Consider the following 22,597-nt stretch of genomic DNA (forward strand, 5'->3'; position numbering starts at 1 on the left):
CTAGACATTTACTATATGCATTTACTGGGATGCTGAAAAATGGAAATAACAGAATCAACTCATGTTGAGAAAAAAGAAGCTGCATTATAAGGATACAGAGTCACTGAACCTTAAGGCAAAAGGAAGCTAAGCTTCAAGAAGAAACTGCAACTATAAATGGTCACAGGACCATCTCTTCTTATTACATACATCCTTTTCTGTGTAGCAGCTTTTCTGTTCTTTAGTCCACATGGTAAATGGAGGTTTTTCGATTTACTTCTTTAGTGAAGAAACCTGCCCAAACTCAATTTCTGATTTGAGAAAATACAGTTGCCCTAAAGGTGAGGGACCTTTAGAGGGTTGTGAGCTAGGCTGACTACTCCAAAGGTGCCTACCTCTTCAGGTGTAGGACAACGCAATAGTTTCATAAGCTCTTTGCATCACAGCTTCCTCATCTATAAATGGAGGTAATATATCTATAGTAAGGACAATCCTATAATATAAAAACTATTTTGCAAGAATATGTAAGTGCTTCATTCATTAAGAATGTTTTCTAGGAATGTTTGCTGAAAGGAAAAAGTATGACCTATTAGAGCTCTCCAGAATAATGAAACCAATAAGGTCTATATGTACACATATATGGAGATAGATTTATTCCAAGGAATTGGCTTTATTATTGGATTTATTTCAATGATCATGGAGGTTGGAGAGTCCAAAATCTGCAGGTAGGCCAGCAGACTGGACATCTAGGAAAGAGTTAATGTAGCTCAAGTCCAAAGACAGTAGCAGCACAGAATCCCCTCCTCCTTGGGGGGGAGAGGGGGGAAAGAGACAGTCTTTTGTCTCTTAAGGCTTTCAATTGATTGGATAAAAGCCCCACCCATATTATGGAAGGTAATCTCAAAGTCTACAGATTTAAATGTTAATGTCATATAAAAAATATCTTCACAGAAACATCTACAATAGTGTTTAACCAAAAATCGGGGTATCATGGCCTAGCTAAAAGACACATAAAATTAACCATCACACATTATATAAAAAAAGAATAAACACTATATATAATATGGCCCCAATTATTTTCAAACTGTAAGGAAATACCAAAATGTTAACATTAGATTTTTCCTATTTTTATTTTCCAAGTCTTCTATAAAGCTCAGTGCTTATCTTGCTTGTTCTTTTAGCAGCATTTAAAAATATTAACTGCTTTCCTTTTCTAGAAACACTCTCACTTGCAGCTTCCCTTTATAGTATATTCTTTTTATGATATTGTCCAATTTTCACTCTTTTCTTCTGCAAATATTCCCCACTTAGACGCAGCAGGGTGGAGACATGCTCCTACTGTATGATCCTGCTCTTCCTACCACAGCTCTTGTTCAGGCATGGACACCTGGCCCTACAGCAGTAAATCCATTGGCTGGGTTGGGCTAATTAGATTCTCTTTTCCTGATAGTAGTTTGAAAGCAAGTCAGTCTCTGTTGTGTGCTTGAATTTGGAAATGATGTAGAAGTAGGGATAAGGCTGAAACATGTGTGCCAAAGCAGAGAGAGAAGAAAGAAGCAGAAATGGGAGACCATGCAACCCCAAGAAAAGGGATGAACGGCATTGCCTTTAGTTCTAATAGCGTTCTAGAGGCCTGGCTCTAATTCCTCCAGAAGCCTGGCAGCACTTTCTTGACTTTGACTTCTATGAGAAGATACCCATTCTAGTCCTCAAATAAATTTTTTTTTCTAGTACAAATTAGTTACTAGAGCCCTACACGCAAACACACACACACACACACACACACACACACACACACACAACCTTAGTTAGACAAACCTCTCAAACTGCTGCTTGTCAGATTCTGTTTCAGGTTCTTTTTACCCTATCCATTCCTTAAATATTGAAGTCTTTAAAGGTTTTTTTTTCCTTGGGGGCACCTGGGTGGCTCAATCAGTTAAGCATCTGACTTTGGCTCAGGTCACAAGCTCACAATTCACGAGTTCAAGCCCCATGTCAGGCTCTGTACTGACAGTGCAGGGCCTGGAGCCTGCTTTACATTCTGTGTCTCCCTCTCTCTCTGCCCCTTCCCTGCTCATGCTGTGTCTCTCTCTCAAAAATAAATAAACATCAAAAAAAAATTTTTTACTAAAAAAAAAAAAAAAAAAAAAGTTTTTCCCTAGACTCTCTGTTCTTCTGTGTGTACCCTCCAAGGGCAGGACCATCCACTCTCATCACTTCATTCTGCACATGTATGCTGATGACACCAAACCTCTCCAGGTCTCTTTCATGCGCAGAATTGCCTGCCAGATAGTTCAGTCTTACAGACACCAAATTCAACATATCTAAAATGGAATTTTCCTCCATACTCCTGCTCCTTTCTGCAATTTCTATAAATCACACTACTATTTCACAGCTTTCCAAATAGTAAATCTAGGAATAATCCTTTACTCCTGTTTTTCTTCTTCACTGTCATTTGCAATTAATCACCATGTCTTATCAATTCTACATCTTAGTATCTCTCAAATGTATCCATTTCTTTCTACTCCCACTGACACTATTTAGGTCAGGAGCCAGCCAAGTTCTTTTGTAAAGAGCCGGATAGTAACTATGTTGGGCTTTGTGGATTATATAGTCAATGTCACAATTACTCAATTCTGCTGCCATAGCACAAAGGCACCACAGACAAGATATATATAAATGAATGGACACGGCTGTGATCCAATAAAGCTTTATGTATAGCCACTAAAACTATTAATTTCATATAATTTGCACATGTCACAAAATAAATAATCTTGTGGCCTTTGTCAACGATTTAAAATGTAAAAAACCATTCATACTTCACAGGTCATATAAAATCAGGCAGCAGGCCGTTGTTTGTAGTCTCCTGTAGGTCTCCATCTTCTCTCCCTTGAACTGGTGGAGTAACGTCTTACCTGGTCTGCTTCCCCTGCCTCCAGTCTTACTGCTCTCTAGTCACTTTCCATACTATAGATACAAGACTCTTCCTAAAACACCAATCTAATCCCCTCAAGCAAACAGACCATATTTTTGTTTTATTTGCCCTCTTATCTGTAGGACTTATGTGACTGGCTCGTACTTATTAGAAATGAAATGATTATATTTATGGAATTTAATGTCATTACCATTGTTAAAGCTTTTTAGTCAACAAAAATGTATAATTGCAACAAAAGAAATAAACTTGTCATTATTCTCAGCTGACATATTTTTCTCTATAAAGAACAGATGAGAATATACATCTAATTATTAAATTAATGGAGAGTTGAAAAAAGTTGTATATATGATCAATACATAAAAATCAAGTATGTTTCTATATTCCAGTCACAAAAAGTTATATTTGAATTTTAACAAGGTATCACTTACGACAATAACAAAAAACATAAACTACAAACAAGTCTAACAGAAGATATACTTGATTTACATGGAGGAAATTATAAAACTCCATTGAAATATATTTAAGAAAACCTAAAATAAAGATTTACCATATTCAGGGAGCCTGGGTGGCTGAGTCATTTAAGCATTTGACTTTGGCTCAGGTCATGATCTCACAGTTCATGGGTTCAAGCCCCATGTCAGGCTCCGTGCTGACAGCTTAGGGCCTGGAGCCTGCTTCGGATTTTGTGTCTCCCTCTCTGTCTGCCCCTACCCTACCCTGCTTGTGCTCTGTCTCACTCTCTCAAAAATAAACATTAAAAAAAAAAAAAAAAAAAGATTTACCATATTCATAGACAAATTCAATATTGTAAGGCTATCAATTCTCTCCACATTAATTTATAAATCATTGCAATTTCAATAAAAGTCCAGAGATTTTTATGGAAATTAAAGAGCTCATTCTAAGATGTATATTGAAAGCAAATACTCAAAAATAGCCAAGACAATCTTGAAGAAAATGGTAGAGAACTTTCATAAACAGATATTAAGACTTAGTCTAAAGCAATTAAAGCATAATGATGATATTGATAGAGACAGACAAATAAAAGAGACCAGTGAAACAGAATACAAAACCCAGAATCACAGCCATACACTTATAGAAACTTGGTACGTAACAAAGTGGGATTACAGATAAGAGGAGAAAGGATGAACTATTCAAAAATAGTATTAGCTTAATTATCGATATGAAAAAAATACATCAGACCCATTTCTCACAATATATACCAAAACCACTAAAGGTAGATCAAAGATTTAAACATGAAAGTATGATTTTATCTTTTTAGTAAAATAGCAAAAGGATTTTTCTTTTGGAACTAGAAAAACAAAATCTAAAGTACATACAGAAGACTGTATAAACAAGTAAAAACAGCAAGAATAAGTGAAAAAATATTATACAGCTATAGTAAATATAATAGTATGGAACTTGCACACAAATAGCAGATGTATCAATTCGAAGTAAAAAATATGGATACAGACCCCAATATATACCTGTATTTAATCTATGATTAATACAGGGGCACCTGGGTGGCTCAGTAAGTTAAGCATCAGACTCTTGATTTTGGCTCAGGTCATGATCTCATGATTCCTGAGATCAAGCCCCCAATCTGTGCTATCAGCACAGAGCTGCTTGGGATTCTCTCCCTCTCTTTCTGCCTCCACTTGTGCTCATTTGTGTGTGCACTTGCACTCTCTCTGTCAAAATAAATAAATAAACTTAAAAAGAAGTGATAGTAAAAGTCAGGGGAAAGTGGACTATTCAATAAATAGTGCCATTGGGAAATATCAATTTAGATTCCTTACTCAAAGCAAGAGATGGTTCAAAGCCATCTTTTAAGCATAAAAAAAACAAAAACAAAAACCATAAAAGTACTACAACAAATCATGGTAGAAGACTATTCTAAATATTACACAAAACCTAGAAACCACGAAACAAAAGACTGGCGTATAAAAAGAAAATAATTCTGCTTGAAAAACAAAAAAGCAGAAGAGAAGCAACAATTTAGGAACACGTATTTCTAAATCACACACAGACAAAAGGCTAATTTGAACACAATATAAAGGGCTTCAAAAAGCAAAAAGTAACCCAAGAGAAACAAAAGCATATGTCCATGCAAAAATTTATACAAAAATATCCATAGCAACATTATTCAAAATAAAGTAAAACCAAATGTCTATCAGCTAATGAAAGGATAAATAAAATGTGGTATATCTATCTGATGGAATATTACTTAGCAATAAAAAGGAATGAAGTACTGATACATGCTATAATACAGATGAATCTTGAAACATGCTAAGTGAAAGAAGCCAGCAACAGACTAAATATTGAAATGTCCAGAGTAGGCAAATCTATAGAGACATAAAGTGGATTAGTGGTTGTCTAGGGTTACCTAGGAATTGGGGGGAAATGGGGAATGACTGCTACGAGTATGGGATTCCTTTGGGTGGTAGAAAATGTTCTAAAATTGACTGTGATGATGGTTGCACAACTCTATGAATATATTGAAAGGTTTTTTTTTAATTTTTTTAATGTTTATTTATTTTTGAGAGACACACACAGAGCAAGAGTGGGGGAGGGGCAGAGAGAGGGAGACACAGAGTTTGAAGCAAGCTCCAGACTCTGAGCTGTCAGCACACAGCCCAACGTGGGGCTTGCACTCATGAACCATGAGATCATGACCTGAGCCAAAGTCTGATGCTTCATCAACTGAGCCACCCCTATTGAAAGCTATTGAATTGCATAATTTAAATGGGTGAACTGTATGGTACATGAATTACATCTCAATACATTTTTTAATATAAAAAACAAAAACCAGTAAGTAGAGGTGAGAGGATTTGTTTCTGCCCATAAAGGATTAACTGTTGTAAGTACAGCTGTTCCACTGTAAACATCCAGAAAACGAGACAAATTATATAAAACAACCATTTTCAGATACTGGAAAACAAGCAGCACAGAACTGTAATTCATGAGAAAAGGGAAACAAATGAGATGGGCCCTACGACTGCCCTAGGTTGCTGCTGGAGGCAGTTTCCAGGCTGTAGCATGGGAGGAGGAACCAAAACAAAGTCTAGCAGTCTCACTGAGTTAAGGGGAAGAAGACTGGAATATCCAGAGGCCAAGGCAGCTATTAGTTTGCAGGACAGAACACTGGAGAGAGGAATCGCACAAGTCCAGAAGATCTGTAGGGGGTCTCTGCAAACAGTTTGCTGAGTATTAATCTGTGCTTGCATGGGGTGAAAGTCCACAAGGATGGGAGAAAAAAATACCAGAAAACAGTAGGCCAATCAATTCCCAAAGTTCACACAGGCCTGGAATCACTTTCCTACCCAGCAGAGTACTAAGGGAATTGAGTACTCTTTAGAAGGTTATTGCTTGGGGCACCTGGCTGGCTCAGTCCTTACAAAGGACAAGCTCTTGATCTCGGGGGTTTTAAACTCAAGCCCCATGTTGGGTGTAGAGATTATTTAAAAAAAAAAAATCTTTAAGAAAAATAAGAATCTTATGGCCTTAGCAGTGAGGACAAATTAGCTCTAACCTATGGTTATTCTGGACTCTCTCTAGCAAGCTTAAAAACATTAAACTGTAACCACAACAAAGTCCAACATTATTTAAAGGAATACAACAAAATCTAAAACTCTTAAAAATTACCAAAGAAGCAGAATAATATAATAAATAACCAGGAGAAATATTAGAACCACACAAAGATGACAAAGATGATGAAACTAGTGGATAAGAACTTTAAAACAGTTATTAAAATCTTATACTCAGGGGTGTCTGGGTAGCTCAGTCAGTTAAATGTCTGACTTAACTTCCACTCAGGTCATGATCTCGCGGTCCATGAGTTTGAGCCCCATGTGGGACTCTGTGCTGACAGCTCAGAGTCTAGAGCCTTCTTCGGACTCCGTGTCTCCCTCTCTTTCTGCCCCTACCCCAACTCATGCTCTATCTCTCAAAAATGAATAAACATTAAAAAAAATTTTTTTTCATTTTTTTTTTTTTTTTTAATCTTATACTTAAGGGGCATGTAGGTGGCTCAGCCGCTTAAACGTCCGACTTTGGCTCAGGTCATGATTTCACAATTTGTGAGGTCAAGCCCGAGTCGGGTTCTGTGCTGACAGCTTGGAGACTGGAGCCGGTTTTCGAGTTCTGTGTCTCCCTCTCTCTCTGCCCCTCCTACCCCCTCAAAAATAAATGAACATTAAAAATAAAATAAAATATTATATTCAAGAATGTAAAAGAAATAAGAACATAATGAGCAGGAAAAAAGGAAGATTAAAAAAACATCTAATTGGAGCTTCTAGATATAAAATACATAGTATGTGAAAATATATCCCATCCTACTTGAGTCCACCAGAAAATCAGATACTGCAGAAGAAAAGATCAGTGAACTGGAAGTTATGGCAATAGAGATGATCTAAAACGAAGCACCAAGAGCAAAAACATTGCACTCATCATCATCATCATCATCATCATCACCATCACCATCACCATCACATCAGTGATCTGTGAGTGACCAGTGTTAAACAATTTAACATACATGAAACTGAATTTCTAAGATTTGGAGGGAGATAGAGGAAGAGGGGAGAAAAAAAATTTCTAGAAATGCTGGAACATTACACAAAAATGTATTATTGTGAGTTTTATAACATATGTAGATGTAAAGTGTATGACAACAATAATAAAAAAAAAAAAGAGAGGGAAAATGAAAGTATACCATTGCAAGCTTCTTAGGCTATACTTGAAATAGAACATTATTTGAAGGCAGAACAGCAGTTTAAAAAGAAAAAGGAAAACCCAAGAGGTATAGTTTAATTTTTTTTAATTTTTTTTTTTTTATTAGAGAGAGTGTGCACGCATGCACAAAGCAAACAGGGGAGGGGTGGAGGGAGAAGAGTGAGAATCTTTGCAGGCTCCATGCACAGCACAGAGCCCCATGTGGGGCTCAATCTCCCAACAGTGAGCCACCCAGACACCCCAAGGTATAATTTAAAAAAAATCAGTAAGTAAAATGCCAGCAATCTAATAGAAAAAAAAATGAGAAAGCTTTGAATACACAGTACTGAAATAGTCAACCTACTAAATAAATTACACTATGTTAATACATTGGAAAGTAATGTAAATGTGCAAAAATTAATACAGCTATCTATACAGTATGGAAAGTACCGGGGTGCCTGGGTGGCCCAGTCAGTTCAGCAGCTGACTTCCACTCAGGCGGTTCAGGCTCCATGCTGACAGTGTGGAGCCTGCTTGGGATCCTCTCTCTTCCTCTCTTTCTGCCCATCCCCTGCTTGTGCATGCTTACGCATGCACACATGCTCGCGCTCTGATCTCAAACTGTTAAAAAAAAATGTATATATACATGTATGTGTATGTGTATATGTGTGTGTGTGTGTGTGTGTGTATATACATATATATAAAATGGAAAGTGCTAACACGGAGAGACAATATAATACAGTAGCATAGTGTAATTTTGCAGCTAAACTCTAGGTTTAGGGGCGCCTGGGTGGCTCTGTCGGTTAAGCGTCCGACTTCATCTCGGGTTATGATCTCGCGGTTCGTGATTTCAAGCCCTGCATTGGACTCTGTGCTGACAACTCAGAGCCTGGTGCCTGCTTCAGACTTGGTGTCTCCCTCTATCTCTGCCCCTCTCCCGCTCTTGCTCTGTCTCTGTCTCTCTCAAAACTAAAAAAAGATTAAAAAAAAAAAAATCTTTTAAACTCTCTAGGTTTGAATCCAGGGTCTGTTAGGTACTTGTAAGAGTCAACTGGAGCAAATTACTTAATTTCCCTCTACCTCAATTTCTTCTTCTGCAAATAGGTGATAATACTCTGAGGATTTTAGGGGGATTAAAACAATTAAGTCATGTAAAGCATTTAAAACAACTGTTAAGCACAAAAAGTTAGTACTCATTAACTGCTGGGTAAAAGAAAAGGAAAATCTTCCCACAATATATTTCTAAATGAAAAAAGCAAGGTCCAGAAAAGTATAGTATGCTACCATTTGTATGAAAAATAAACTATATAGATATATGTCTACAAAAGTAAAGATTCTCCAGAAGGCTAAACAACAGACTTAGAACAATGAATTCTTCTGGAAAAGAGATTCTGGTAGCTTTGGAATAGAAAAAGAAAAGAAATGTACTCTCCTCTTCATATTTTCATGTAAATATTAAATTTTCTATTAAGTATTCCCTACTCAAACAAATAAATTCAATTATTTTTAAAGGAAGAATTAATAGTAAGCGCTTACAAAATCAGGAAAATGTGCATTTCAAGCACAAGTATGATATGAGGTAAAAAGAAATCAAAGAGCAAACCAATTTGATTTTTTAATGAACTGTGTTTCTTCCCAGAATTACCAGTGTGATCAGTTTTCCTTGGCTCTTGAAGCCTTTTCTAGCTTTTGTCATTACTGACCCACTTTTGTAGTTTTTCTTGCCTTCCTTTTATTTTTTCATGACCTCACAGATATCTTTATTATTTACAATAAACTATATTTTAATAAAATATCTTATGTGTTTTTCTTTTCCAAAGCTCATATTATATTTACTGAATTTTTTTATTTATATTAGAAAAATAGAGGAAAAGGAAGGGTGAGAAAAATCAGCACTGATTTCAGTCAACAACTTAATACATGTTTAAAACATAAATATTTGTGGCTATTGCATGTGTTTATATACACACATATTATCTTCTCAAGGCATGTTTCTAAAAGCTTCTCAAGCTTCTAAAAAGCTGTTTGTGTAGTTTGACACAATCCTATTTCAAAAATATTTATTATTGAAAAGATTCTTTAAAAATCACATAGTGTGATTTCAAAAGAATTTTCTGCATAAGCTCTGGAGTCTGTAAGATTAAAGATTTTTTTTCTAATGTTTATTTATTTTTGAGACAGAAAGATAGAGCATGAGCTATGGAGGGACATAAAGAGAGGTAACACAATCCGAAGCAGGCTCCAGGCTCTGAGCTGTCAGCACAGAGCCTGATGCTGGGCTCAAACTCACGGACGGACCATGAGATCATGACCTGAACCAGTTGAGATCATGACCTGAGCCAAAGCTGGACGCTTAACAGACTGAGCCCCCCAGGTGCCCCTGAAGTCTGTAAGATTTAAATTTACCCTGTGAGACTTACTAGCTATGTTACTTTGAATAAATTAATCTTCCTCTACCTTACTTTCCTGATCTGTAAACTTGTATTAATAGTAGGACCAAACATTGGGAAGTTATAAAAGTAGACTAAATCAGGTAATAGACATTTTAAAAAATGTCTGACCTTCATACATGTTAACACTAGAATTACTATTATTATTATTATTAAAATTAGTGAGAGCATATGGACCAGTTGGGAATGGGTTTGGCTATAAAGTGTATGATGACAATTTTTTAAAATGAGATTAATCTAAAACTTTCTTAACGTCATTAAATCAAGTATATAATTAGAACTCATGCAATATTATTTAAAAATTAAGAATTTTTATTTTTGGAAAGAACATGCAAAAATAAGTACAAAAGGAGTGCTTTACTTTTAATTTTAGATTATTCTTCAAAGGACCATGTTCTTAATACCTAATGCTCCTGATTTCTTATTTTTTCCCAATTCAGGCTACAAAAAAATTCCAACAAGTAATATGAAAGCAGTAATTATTATCCTGGCTAATGGATTTCAAGTTACTTAATACCTGGAAATGCCATACACTTTCTATCTTGCATCAGCATGAAAAAAAATTCTTCTAGTATCAAATAACTGCTTGGAGTCATACTGTTCCGATCTCTCTTTTGATATAACATACCTTAAAAAGATTCAAAGACTGGAATTGCAAAAAAGGTGAGACAACAATGTTGGAGAAATACAAAATATATTTTAAGGATCAAGAGTTAATTTTACTTATTAGGGGTTTAAGAAAATACTTTTTTTTTCCTCAAAAATCTTTGGGAAACTTCAGTAAAATGCAATAGACCTCACTTAGCTAGCTAATGGATCAGAATCTCTGAGAGTAGGGATAGAAACCTGCACTTTAAACAAACGCGAAATAATTTTGTTGGTCTATGGTCATTTTAAGAATAAATGAGGATTAATGAAACAGAAGGGGTTAATTAAAAATAAAAAGGCTCTGTGTAGGGGCACTTGGTAGGTTCCGTGGGTTAAGCATCAGACTCCTGGTTTTGGCTCATGTCAGAATCTCAAGGTTTAATGAGTTCAAGTCCCACTTGGGGCTCTGCAATGGCAGCATGGAGCCTGCTTGGGATTCTCTCTCTCCCCAGCTCTCTCTGCTCCTCCCCGACTTGCACGGTCTCTGTCTCTCTCAAAATAAATAAACTTAAAAAAAATTTTCTTAAACAGCCAAAAAATGGTGGGGGGGGGGGGAGGATACTCTTTATAGGAAGTCAATCTTGAGCAGATTTCAAAAGCTGATTTCACATTAATTGGCAGGGAGCAGTTATTCCACACCAAAAGGATGGTATGTGAGAGAACTGTTTCCAGAGATGTTTCAGCATCCCAGGCATATAGAAATAACCACACTTGTCCTCAATAAGCACTAGGGGCCCAGCAGATAGACAGGACTATCAACCCAAACTACTATTAATTAGAAAAACACCAGGCTTTCATTGCTTAATTCTTACCCCAGTTTCCAGTATCGTTTTTTCATTACATACTCCTGAAAATATAAGCCTCCAAACTACTACAATACTAACTGACAGAGAGTAGGACCAAAACAGCTTAAGCAAAGGAAGGTACTTTTGTTTTCAATTATAACAGGATTTTTTTAAAGAGTAAAAAAGTTGGGGCGCCTGGGCGGCTCAGTCAATTGAGCATCAGACATTGGCTCAAGTCATGATCTCACAGTTCATGTGTTTGAGCCCGGCGACGGGCTCTGTGCTGACAGCTGAGAGCCTGGAGCTTGCTTTGGATTCTGTGTCTCTCTCTCTCTTTCTCTCTGCCCCTCTCCCACTCACCTTTGTCTCTCTCTCTCTCAAAAGTAAACATAAAAAAAAGTAAAAAGTAAAAAAGCATTTTGTTTTTCATACTAGGTTATTAAAAACATTTATAAACACAGAACTTCCATACAAGGGAGCCTTTCTTCTATAACCAAAAGATAAACAATTATTCGAATTTAGAAGTTTACTCGAATTTAAAGTAAAAAAATCTAAAATAAGAAATTTAATTTTACAAGATTAATTCTAATAGTTCAGTCTCCACATATGTAAAATACAGTTTGAGAGTAGGTGATTTTTAAAGTCGTGTCTAACTAAATTTATAAAATTGTACAATATACGAATTCCTCAAACTTTGAATTAAACATACTAGGTTGTCCAAAACTATAATGTAAGCTTTTTCTAAGAATTCAAGTAACCCTGAAATATTACAATACTAATATCTACAATTCATAAATCATCAGCAGTACAGTTTTCAGACCTTCTGTTAGCACGTGCTTTGAATAAGTGAGCAAAAAATAACTTTTTTTTTTTTTACTTGGACTCTAATAGTAACACCATGCAACATAGCTACTCATTGAGGAATTATAAAAGACCCTACAGTTACAGTTTTTTCCTGAAAGTCTCATGAAAATAAGACAAATATCATTAGCTAACCAGTAAATATGCCAAACATAAATCAATGACAATCTTAAATTCTAAAATATTTAGATCAAATAAAACATGTTTATCTTTCATGCAAAATAGGCAGCACTATTTTACAATTTTGAGTATCACCTATATCGCCTTTGGCTAAATAGGAAAAAATAATTGTCCATGGTACTCTTCTGTCGTAATTCTGTCATTCTTACTCTGCACATTACATATTTTGCATGATACTGTAAGAGAGATGTACTGCACAGAAGTGCCCATGGGTATAAGACATTATACTGCAATTAAATGTGGAATGAGTAAGCTTAACATAATGGAGTTTTACACAGAATTGAGTATATCTCAATTTAAGATGATTTCGTGCTCTGATGGAAAAAAAAATTGAAGATGTCTAATTCTTTAGATTCTCCATGATTACTAAGTTTATTCTTAAATTAAGGGACTGGTCTACAGTAGGAACAAAGCTCCTTACTATTTTTAAAAGATGGATAAAACAAGATAGCAGTCTAAGAATAAATGTTGCTTCTATAAAAAAGAGAATCAGTATTCAAACCTACGTAACATGAAAGAGTGAAAAATGGGAGGCCAAAAGAAGGAGGCAAAATATAAGATATTTCCCATTAGAAACTCACCCCTGATTGTCAGGCTGTCCTTGCTGTCGTTACGTGTCATTTTTATAAACCCACTAGTCTGACCAAGAGCCCTGATTTTAAGAAAAACTGTAATAAAAGTATGCACTTTCAAAGCTAATGAAACAGTAATACTGTAATAGCTCAACAACTGATACTACAAATCAGTGATTTAGGAGATTAATTAAACTTTGTATCCAACAGCAAATTAGCAGCCACACCCCTAAAAAAGATAACTCAGGCTGCGTTCCGTTCACTTCCATAAACAGTGGCCTTCGTTTAAAATTCGTTTCTTCATAGCCTCGAACGACCATGTTTGTTTTGCAATTACACGACGGTTTTATAAACACTGTCTCAGAGTAAATAAAGCTCAAGACTTTACCCAAGCCTGGCAGAATTAGTCTGGGGCAAGGCATCATTATGGTGAAACTGGGTCTTGGTTAAGTGTAAGACCATCATACTTAATTACAATTATATTCTGTGCATCACAAGAATTAAAACCATTTTAAAAACTCAACCAAAGCTCAATGATAATGTTACTCCACGAATAGCGTTTCCTTTGGGTTCTAAGAAAGGCACTGTTATTAGAATACAGTTTGACAGCTAAGTCTCTTAAGTTTTCCCGGATCATTTAATTTTTTAAAACCTAGAACAGGCCTGTTTGCGGGGACTGTGAAATCCCGCGGAAAGAGAGGTTTGGGAGGGGAACGGCCAAATTAACATAACTGCGGGGAGTGAAGACAACTCCGGATAGTTTAACTCTCCAAGGCTGAGCAGACGACAGACAAGGGACCCTTACCTGCCAGCGGCCGTAAGTGAGGAGGATCATGGAGATGGGGATGGCGGTGCCGGACATGGCATGGGTGGAGGGCATGCTGTACTCGGAGTTGTAGAAGACCTCCAACTTGACCACGGGCGGCGAGGCGGGCCGCGGCCAGCGGATGATGTCCTTGGTGCACTGGCCCAGGTACATGACCAGCACCCAGATGACCACGAGCCTCCGGCCCACCAGGGCGTCCAGGTTCCAGATCCAGAAGGGGAAGAACAGGATGTAAAAGAGTTCGTTGCCCAGCTCGGTGCCGAAGCAGAACAGGTAGTAGAGCGGCCAGTTGCTCACGTGGGCCAGCTCACCCTCCTCGCCCGTCAGCGAGTTGCGGCGCAGGGCCCCCACGCGCGGCGGCGAGGCCGGGCCCAGCTCGGTCGCCAGCCCGTTCCGCACGCCGTTGGGGGCGCCGCCGCCGCCGCCGCCGGGCTTGGCGGGACACTGATTGCGGTCGTTCCCGGGCGGCTGGGGGCCTGCAGACGCCCGAGGCTGCGGCTCTCGGCGCCGGGCGTCTCCGGCTAGGGGCGCCTCCGCCTTCTCATCCTCCCTCGGATCGGTGGCGGGAGCGGCGGAGCGGCGAGGCAGCGCTTCCACCCCGCACAGCCGCTGGAAACGGGCCACTTTCTGCGGCTCCTGAAGACGGCGAGCCAGCTGGGCCAGGCGCTGCCTCAGCGACATGATAACGGGACCCTGGCGGCCCGCAGACGGGAGGACGTCGGCGGCGGGAAGGCGGGCCGGACCCTGGCGCAGCCCGGAATCGTCCCCGCGCACCTGGCCAGCGGCAGCAGCGCCTAGCCGGACCCGCTCGGCTCTGCCCGGTGACGGCGCCACAGGCCGCAGCCGCCGCCGCCGCCGCCGCCGCCGCCGCCGCCGCCGCGCGCCGCCGCCCCGCGCGCCCCTCCCAGGCCGCGCGCGCTCCGCCACCGCCCGCGGCCTCCACGCGCCGGCGCGCGCAGCGCCCAGCCCCGCCCCCCACTGCCGCGCCGGGAGGGCGCCTGGCCGCGCGCGGCCCCCTCGAGCGCATCCGGCGGCGTGGGGGTGCTGAGGCTCAGCGGGGTGGCTGCGTTGAGGTTCGCCTTGACACCCGCCAGGCGTCGCGGCGCTGGGCGGGCGAACCTTGTCCGCCCCCTTCTCCAACTTCAGCCCTCGTTTCCCTCCGGCTGATGCTGCCGGCTTGCCTCTGACCACCGTTGGTTCGGAGAGGCCACGACCCTGGGGGCCGGCGTCCGAGGTGCGAGTGGCCAAGCACCCGGACATCCTGCTGGCACAGAATCAAGTGTTTAATGGTGAATGAAGGCGAAATAACCACCATAGGCCCGGAACCGTTCGACTCAAGTAATCACAAGTAATTACAGAGCTGTTTCTGACGGCTCATGTCCTGAAAGCCACGTGCCAATTGACCAGTGGTGGCAAGATTAGATGTAGATCCCAGGACAATACTGCGCCATTGATCAAATAAGTTAAGAGATCACAGTTATCTTGACTTAAATGTAGTATTTTAATAAATTCTAATAGCTAGGTGGGGTTGCACAGAAGAAATTAATTGGTTCCTGGATGCAGGCTGTAAATTTTTTGAGCTTGATGAGGCTGATTTAGAGGCTTAACTTCCATGTCAGGAAAGTTACAAACTTGACTTCTAGAAAATACAGTTTTTATTAGAAAGTCTCTGAACTTTTTTTTTAATATTTATTTTTGAGAGAGAGAGAAAGAACACAAATGGGGGAGGGGCAGAGAGAGAGGGAGATAACAGAATTTGAAGCAGGCTCCTGGCTCTGAGCTGTCAGCACAGAGCCCCAGGTGGGGCTCCAACCCACCACCAATGATATCATGACCTGAGCCAAAGTTGGACTAGCCACCCAGGTGCCCCAGAGATTCTCTGAACTCTTAATTCCAAGAAGCTACTTCAAGTAAGGTGGATGTCAATAATTAAAGAATTTGAACCTCTTCCAAGAAAGTTGGGAAATTTCCCCTACCTGTGTCTTTAGCAGTATTTCCTTCATTTCCTAGGGAAATTATTCTCTTCCTCCCACTTCACTTGCTACGCTATAGCCATAGGAAGATAAATAAATCATCATCTCTGTCTTAAAGTTGCTCACAGTATAAATGGAAAATGCTAAAATGGAGATAAACAACATGCTCTGGAACGGAGAAGAAACAAGTTGACTAGGGACAACAAGCCAGGTAAGAAGTGATCCTCTTGAGCTGGGATCCTTTATTAAAGAGCATGATGAGAGTAGGTGGAGAAACTCATCTTAGGAAAGACAGAAAATGAAGAAAGATGGGATAGGAATGTGCAAAGATGTATTTGATAAACAGTAGCTCATAGAATACACAGTAGGAGGAGTAAGTGGTTGGAATGGGGTTAGAAAGAGGGGATGGGACCAGATTGTAAAGCCCTTGAATGCCAAGCTGGAGATTTTATTTGTAGGCAGTGGAGAGCCATGGAGGGCTTTTAACCTAGGGAGTGACACCATCAGAACTGCTTTAGAAAGATAACTGAGAAGGAAATCGAAGGTAAATTGCCAGAGGTCAGAGAGCAAAGGCTAGGTAAATAATTAGAAGATGATTGCAGTAGTCAGGTGAGAGGGAATGGGGGCAGGAACTTGGACTGTGGTTCTGGGAATCAGAAGGAAGAGATTTGGAAAGGATTTTGGAACTAGGAAAAAGTTAAAGCATTTCATTTGAATTCATAGGTCTGCAGGCAAATAATTGTCCGTCCTTGATTAGAACTCATTGTGTCTAATATTGAGGCATTTATAATCTACTGAGGGAGACAAAACATGCGAGTATATTCAAAGACATAAAGCGAGACATACCAAACGGATCAAAGAAATCAGACACAAGCAATCACTTCATGGAGTAAGCAGAGAGGTGGCATTAGGTTATCTATGAATGGTCCTGTGAAATGGATGATTAGCTGGCATTTGAAAACAAGGAGCAACTTGTACAAAGGTGGGAGGAGCCTGGTTTCTGTCAAAATCATTTGTTTATAAAGGCTGAATTTTTTTTGAGAGAGTGAGAGAGAGAGAGTGAGAGAGCAGGTACGAGCAGGGGAGAAGGACAGAAGGAGAGAATCTCAAGCACGCTCCAAGCTCAGTGTGGATCCCACAACCCTGGGATCACAACCTGAGTGAGCCAAAATCAAGAGACGCTCAACTGACTGAGCCACTCAGGTGCCCCTTGTTCAGATAAAGAATTATTCGGATTCATTCAAAGAATTTCCAATTCTGGGGACTAATTAGTCTAAAGAGAGCAGAGAAAGAGGAAAACATATAAAACAAAGTAGGAGGTGATATTTATATCCTATGGCTAAAATATGACTCGATCACTGACATATTTTGTCAGAATGTAATATCCTCTTTAAAAGAGAATAAAGAGGGGCACCTAGGTGGCTCAGTTGGCTAAGGGTCCGACTTCAGCTCAGGTCATGATCTCATGGCTCATGAGTTCGAGTCCGCATTGGACTCTGTGCTGACAGCTCAGAGCCTAGAGCCTGCCTTGGGTTCTGTGTCTGCCTCTCTCTCTGCCCCACCCCTCCCCTCCCTGCCCTGCTTGCATTCTGTGTGTGTGTGTGTGTGTGTGTGTGTGTCTTTCTCTCTCTAAAAATAAACATTAAAAAAAAATTTTTTAAGACAGTACAGAGACAAAGATGATGGGGAGGTGGGAATTTGGCCTCTGACTGCACTGAAGAGGAAAAGAATGCAAGTCAAAAGACAAAACTTGAAAAGGCTCACAGTGTCCTGCTGCTGCTGTAAATCTGTTAATGATAAGGACAAGGCCAAAAGCACCAAAGCACCATGATGAAAAGAATAGTTCTGGTGGATTCTGTTTACACTCACTCTGATACTTTTCATCTTGAAACTTAACAGAAATTGAACCATATCAAAAGATTCAAATATAAACTTTCTGTGGCAAGCATTTTTTATAACAAAGCATAAACATTTTTTAAAAAGAAAAACATTGCTACCAAGTAATGACATGATTATCTGGGTGTAATTCAGTGTCTTCCCTGCAAAGCCAAATGTCTTAGTTTATGTTGCATAATTAACATGTTAAATTTTGTTAGATCCTTCTCTGTATTTGAGTTTAACTTTATGTAATATTGAAATCTTTTTTGTGATACATGAACTATACAAAGGTAAAATATTGCTGTCATTTCTTTCATAAAAGTAGTAGGGAAACACAATATATAGGCTTAGCCTTGGTCATTTTGCCTTCCACAACTAATTTAAATAAAGTTGTATTTTGTCATATTGGGTTGAGATAAATCATTGATTGAACTAATTTTACAATGAAGTCAAAGAATTTTACCTTTAGAAATACGTCTTCTAAGTAATATATATTTAAAACTGTTATACCATATTGTATATTTGAAAGTTACTGAGATAATAGATCTTAAAATCTCATCATAAGAAAAAAATTGTAACTATGTGAGTTGATGGATGTTAACTAAAATTGTGGTTATCATTTTGTAATATATACATAAATCATTATGTTACACACTTTAAACTGATACAGACTTCTACGTCAATTATACAATGAAACTAGGAGGGAAAAAAACTACATTACTTAATAAGAAAATGATAATACTTATTTTAAAGTGAATATTTATTATAACTTTTTTGAGCCTGGAATATAACTTAATTTCTTATTCATTAAACTACAAAATTTATATATTGCAAGCTATTTAGCCTAAATTATTACTATTAACTATCACTAGAATAGTCTTGACATGTAGATGTCAGTACATAGGGCATTATGGGCATCAATAAATGGTGAATATGAATTTGTTATTTTTGAAATATTAAACCTATGTTTTTTTTAATTCTTTGCATAAATACCTACTGATTTTATCCTGCATCTTTGATTAGTTTTATTTTCTAAAAAATAGGATTTCCTCTGAATTCTTGAAAAGATGCCTAACATAGCACAAATATAAATAAAATGTGATAAACATAAAATTTGTAATTAACAGATAAGGAATTTTCTATGCTTTGTGTTTTCTATGCCCTAACATTTCAAATCACTTTTACCCAGAGTAAGATTCGAAGGAAGAAAACCTTACAGAAAATGATCTGAGAGTATTTTAGGCAAAAAAATATATGGCCTCTCACCCACTTTAATTTTAATCCATGCTGGCTGAGATGACCATGGAATTCTTTCCTTATCATATAGACCATTTATACACAGTTTTATTTTACCCCAAATTTATAGTACTTTTTTTAAAACCATTTTTTTCTTCCTAAGAATTTCCCCCTTTGTTAATGTCTCTATCCAGTTCCAGTTTTCTTATTATTAAAATCTGGCTCTTGGCTTTTTCTTTTCTAGAAATGATTGGTAATACACGTGTATACCCAACTCAGAAGATTTTTGTTTTTTTTTAATTCAAGACTTGAAACCTCCAACCACATCTGCCCATTCATCATTCCAGACATTTTGGTAGGTGTTGATTTGCCCCTAATATTTCTATGTTTGTAATATACTAAATGTTCCATTAATCAAAATGGTTAATTTAATTTTCTGAAGAACATAAATTGTTTTGATAAACTAGCCATTGGTAAAAGTATTTATAAAATATGTTTGGTAAATTTTCTTTTTGTTTTTCCTTTTTTTTTTCTTTTTTTTTTTTATTGTGGCATATTTGACAACATTATGTTAGCTTCAAATGTATCACTTGGTAATTCAACACTTGTATACATTGCAAAATAATCACCAAAATAAGTCTCTTTACCAGCTATTACCATACAAAGTTAATGCAGTATTATTGACTATATTCCCCATGCTGTACATTATATCCCCATGACTTTTTTATTTTAGTCCTGAAAGTTTGTACCTCTTGATCCCTGTCACCCATATCTCCCCCCAGCGATATTCTTTCTTCTCTGGCACCCACCAGTCTGGTTTCTATATCTAGGAGTCTACGCTTTGTGTTGTTTTGTTTTTTAGGTTCCACATACAAGTAAGATCGTGTAGTATTTACCTTTCTCTGTCTGACCTATTTCCTTTGCAGAGTCCATCCATATTGTTGCAAATGGCATAATTTCATTCTTTTTAATAGCTGAGTAGTATTCCATTATATTTATACGCCACATCTTTATACATTCATCCATCAATGGACGCTTAGGTTGTTTCTATATCTTAGTTACTATAAATTAATGCTGCAACAAACATAAGGGTACATATATCTTTTCAATTTAGTGTTTTCTTTTTCTTCAGACAGAAAACCCAGCGTGGAATTTCTTCATCATATGGCAGGCCTATTTTTAATTTTTTTAGGAATCTCCATACTGTTTTCCATAGTGGGTGCACAACTTTACATTCCCATCAACAGTCTACAAGAGTTTCTTTTTCTCTACATCCTCACCTAAACCTTTTATTTCTTGTCTTTTTTATAATATCTATTCTGACAGATGTGTGATGATATTTCATTTATTTACCTGATGATTGGTAATATTGAGCATCTTTTCATGTGCCTGTTGGCCTTCTATATGTCTTCTTTGGAAAAAAATGTGTATTCAGATCTTCTGCCCATTAAAAAATGTTTTTGTTATGAATTGTCTGAATTTTTAAGTATGTTTTGGATATTACCCCCTTATCAGGTATATGATTTGAATATATCTTCTCCCATTTGATAGATTTACTTTTTCTTTTGCTGATGGTTTCCTTCGCTTTGTGGAAACTTTTCAGTTTGGTGTAGTCCAACTTGTTTATATTTGCTTTTGGAGCCAGTTCCAAAAAAAAAACAAAAATCACTAATACTGATGTCAAGGAGCCTACTGCCTGTTTTCTTCTGGGAGTTTTATGGTTTCATGTCTTAACATTCAAATCTTTAATCCATATTGAGTTAATTTTTATAAACGGTACAAGATAGTGGTCCAGTTTCATTCTTTTACATGTAGCTGTCCAGTCTGCACAACATTTATTAAAGAGTCTATCCTTTCTCTTTTGTATGTTCTTGCCTTCTTTGTCATAAATTAATTGACCATATATGTGTGCGTTTATTTCTGAGCTCTCTTTCCTAATGCATTGATCTACGTGTCTGCTTTTATGCCAATACCATACTACTTTGATTGCTATAGTGTTGTAGTATCATTTGAAATCAGGGAGTGGGATACCTCTGACTTTGTTCTTTCTCAAGATTATTTTGGCTATTCAGGATCTTTTGTGATTCTGTATAAATTTTAGGATTGTTTGTTTCTAGTCCTGTAAAAACTGCCATTGGAATTTTGATGAGGTTTGCATTGAATCTGTAGATTCCTTTGGGTAGTATGGACATTTAACAATATTTATACTTCCAATCCATGTGCATGGAATAGCTTCCCATTTATTTGTAACTTCTTGAATTTCTTTTAAGTCATATTTTTCAGTGTAAAGGTCTTTTACTCCTTGGTTAAATTTATTCCTAGGTATTTTATTCTTTCTGATGCAGTTGTAAATGGGATTGTTTTCTTGATTTCTCTCTCTCTTTTTTAAATGTTTATTTATTTTTTTTTTAATTTTTTTTTTTTTTACAACGTTTATTTTTGGGACAGAGAGAGACAGAGCATGAACGGGGGAGGGGCAGAGAGAGAGGGAGACACAGAATCGGAAACAGGCTCCAGGCTCTGAGCCATCAGCCCAGAGCCCGACGCGGGGCTCGAACTCACGGACCGCGAGATCGCGACCTGGCTGAAGTCGGACGCTTAACCGACTGCGCCACCCAGGCGCCCCTAAATGTTTATTTATGAGAGAGACTGCAAGCAGGAGAGGGGCAGAGAAAGAGGGAGACAGAGGATCTAAGTGAGCTCTGTGACAACAGCAAAAGGCCTGATGTGGGGCTCGAACTCACAAACTGTGAGATCTTAACCTGAGCCGAAGTCACTTAACTGACTAAGCCACCCAGGTGCCTCTCTGTCTCTTTTTTTTAATTTTTTTTTTTTTAACGTTTATTTATTTTTGAGACAGAGAGAGACAGAGCATGAACGGGGGAGGGTCAGAGAGAGGGAGACACAGAATCTGAAACAGGCTCCAGGCTCCGAGCTGTCAGCACAGAGCCTGATGCGGAGCTTGAACTCACGGACCGCGAGATCGTGACCTGAGCCGAAGTCGGCTGCTCAACCAACTGAGCCACCCAGGCGCCCCTCTGTCTCTTTTTTTAAAATGTTTATTTATTTTTGAGAGAGAAAGAGAGAGAGAGATAAAAGAGCACAAGCAGAGGAGGGGCAGAGAGAGAGGGACAGAGGATCCAAAGTAGGCTCCTCACTGATAGCAGAGAGCCTGATGCAGGGCTCAAACCCCTGAGTCTTTAGATCATGACCTGAGCCGAAGTCAGATGCTTAACCAACTGAGCCGCCCAGGCACGCCTTGATTTCTCTTTCTGATAGTCCATTGTTAGTGTATAGAAATGCAAGAGATTTTTGTATATTAATTTTGTATCCTGCAACCTCACTGAAGTCATTAATTATTCCTAGCAGTTTTTTGATAGTGTCTTTAGGGTTTTCTATATATAGTATTATGGCATCTGCAAATAGTGACAGTTTTACTTCTTCCTTTTTGTATGCCTTTTATTTCTTTTCTTGCCTAATTGCTGTGGGTAGGGCTGCAAATACTATGTTGAATAAGATTGGGGAGAGGGGCACCTGACTGGCTCTATCAGAAGAGCATGTGACTCT

At 38.4% G+C, this 22,597-nt stretch overlaps 1 protein-coding gene across 1 annotated transcript in view; it reads right to left on the reverse strand.

Moving 5' to 3' along the window:
- The window catches only part of SGPP1 (sphingosine-1-phosphate phosphatase 1), a 38,278-nt gene extending 23,408 nt beyond the window's left edge, over positions 1 to 14,870 (reverse strand). Inside the window, exon 1 of the mRNA XM_045451205.1 lies at positions 13,923 to 14,870. Within this exon, the coding sequence (XP_045307161.1) occupies positions 13,923 to 14,624 (702 nt within the window). The 5' untranslated portion in view covers positions 14,625 to 14,870. The remainder of the gene's footprint in view (positions 1 to 13,922) is intronic.
- Between the last annotated feature and the right edge of the window lie 7,727 nt (positions 14,871 to 22,597).

Source organism: Leopardus geoffroyi, chromosome B3 (genome assembly GCF_018350155.1).
Source record: "Leopardus geoffroyi isolate Oge1 chromosome B3, O.geoffroyi_Oge1_pat1.0, whole genome shotgun sequence".
Classification (NCBI taxonomy): Eukaryota; Metazoa; Chordata; class Mammalia; order Carnivora; family Felidae; genus Leopardus; species Leopardus geoffroyi.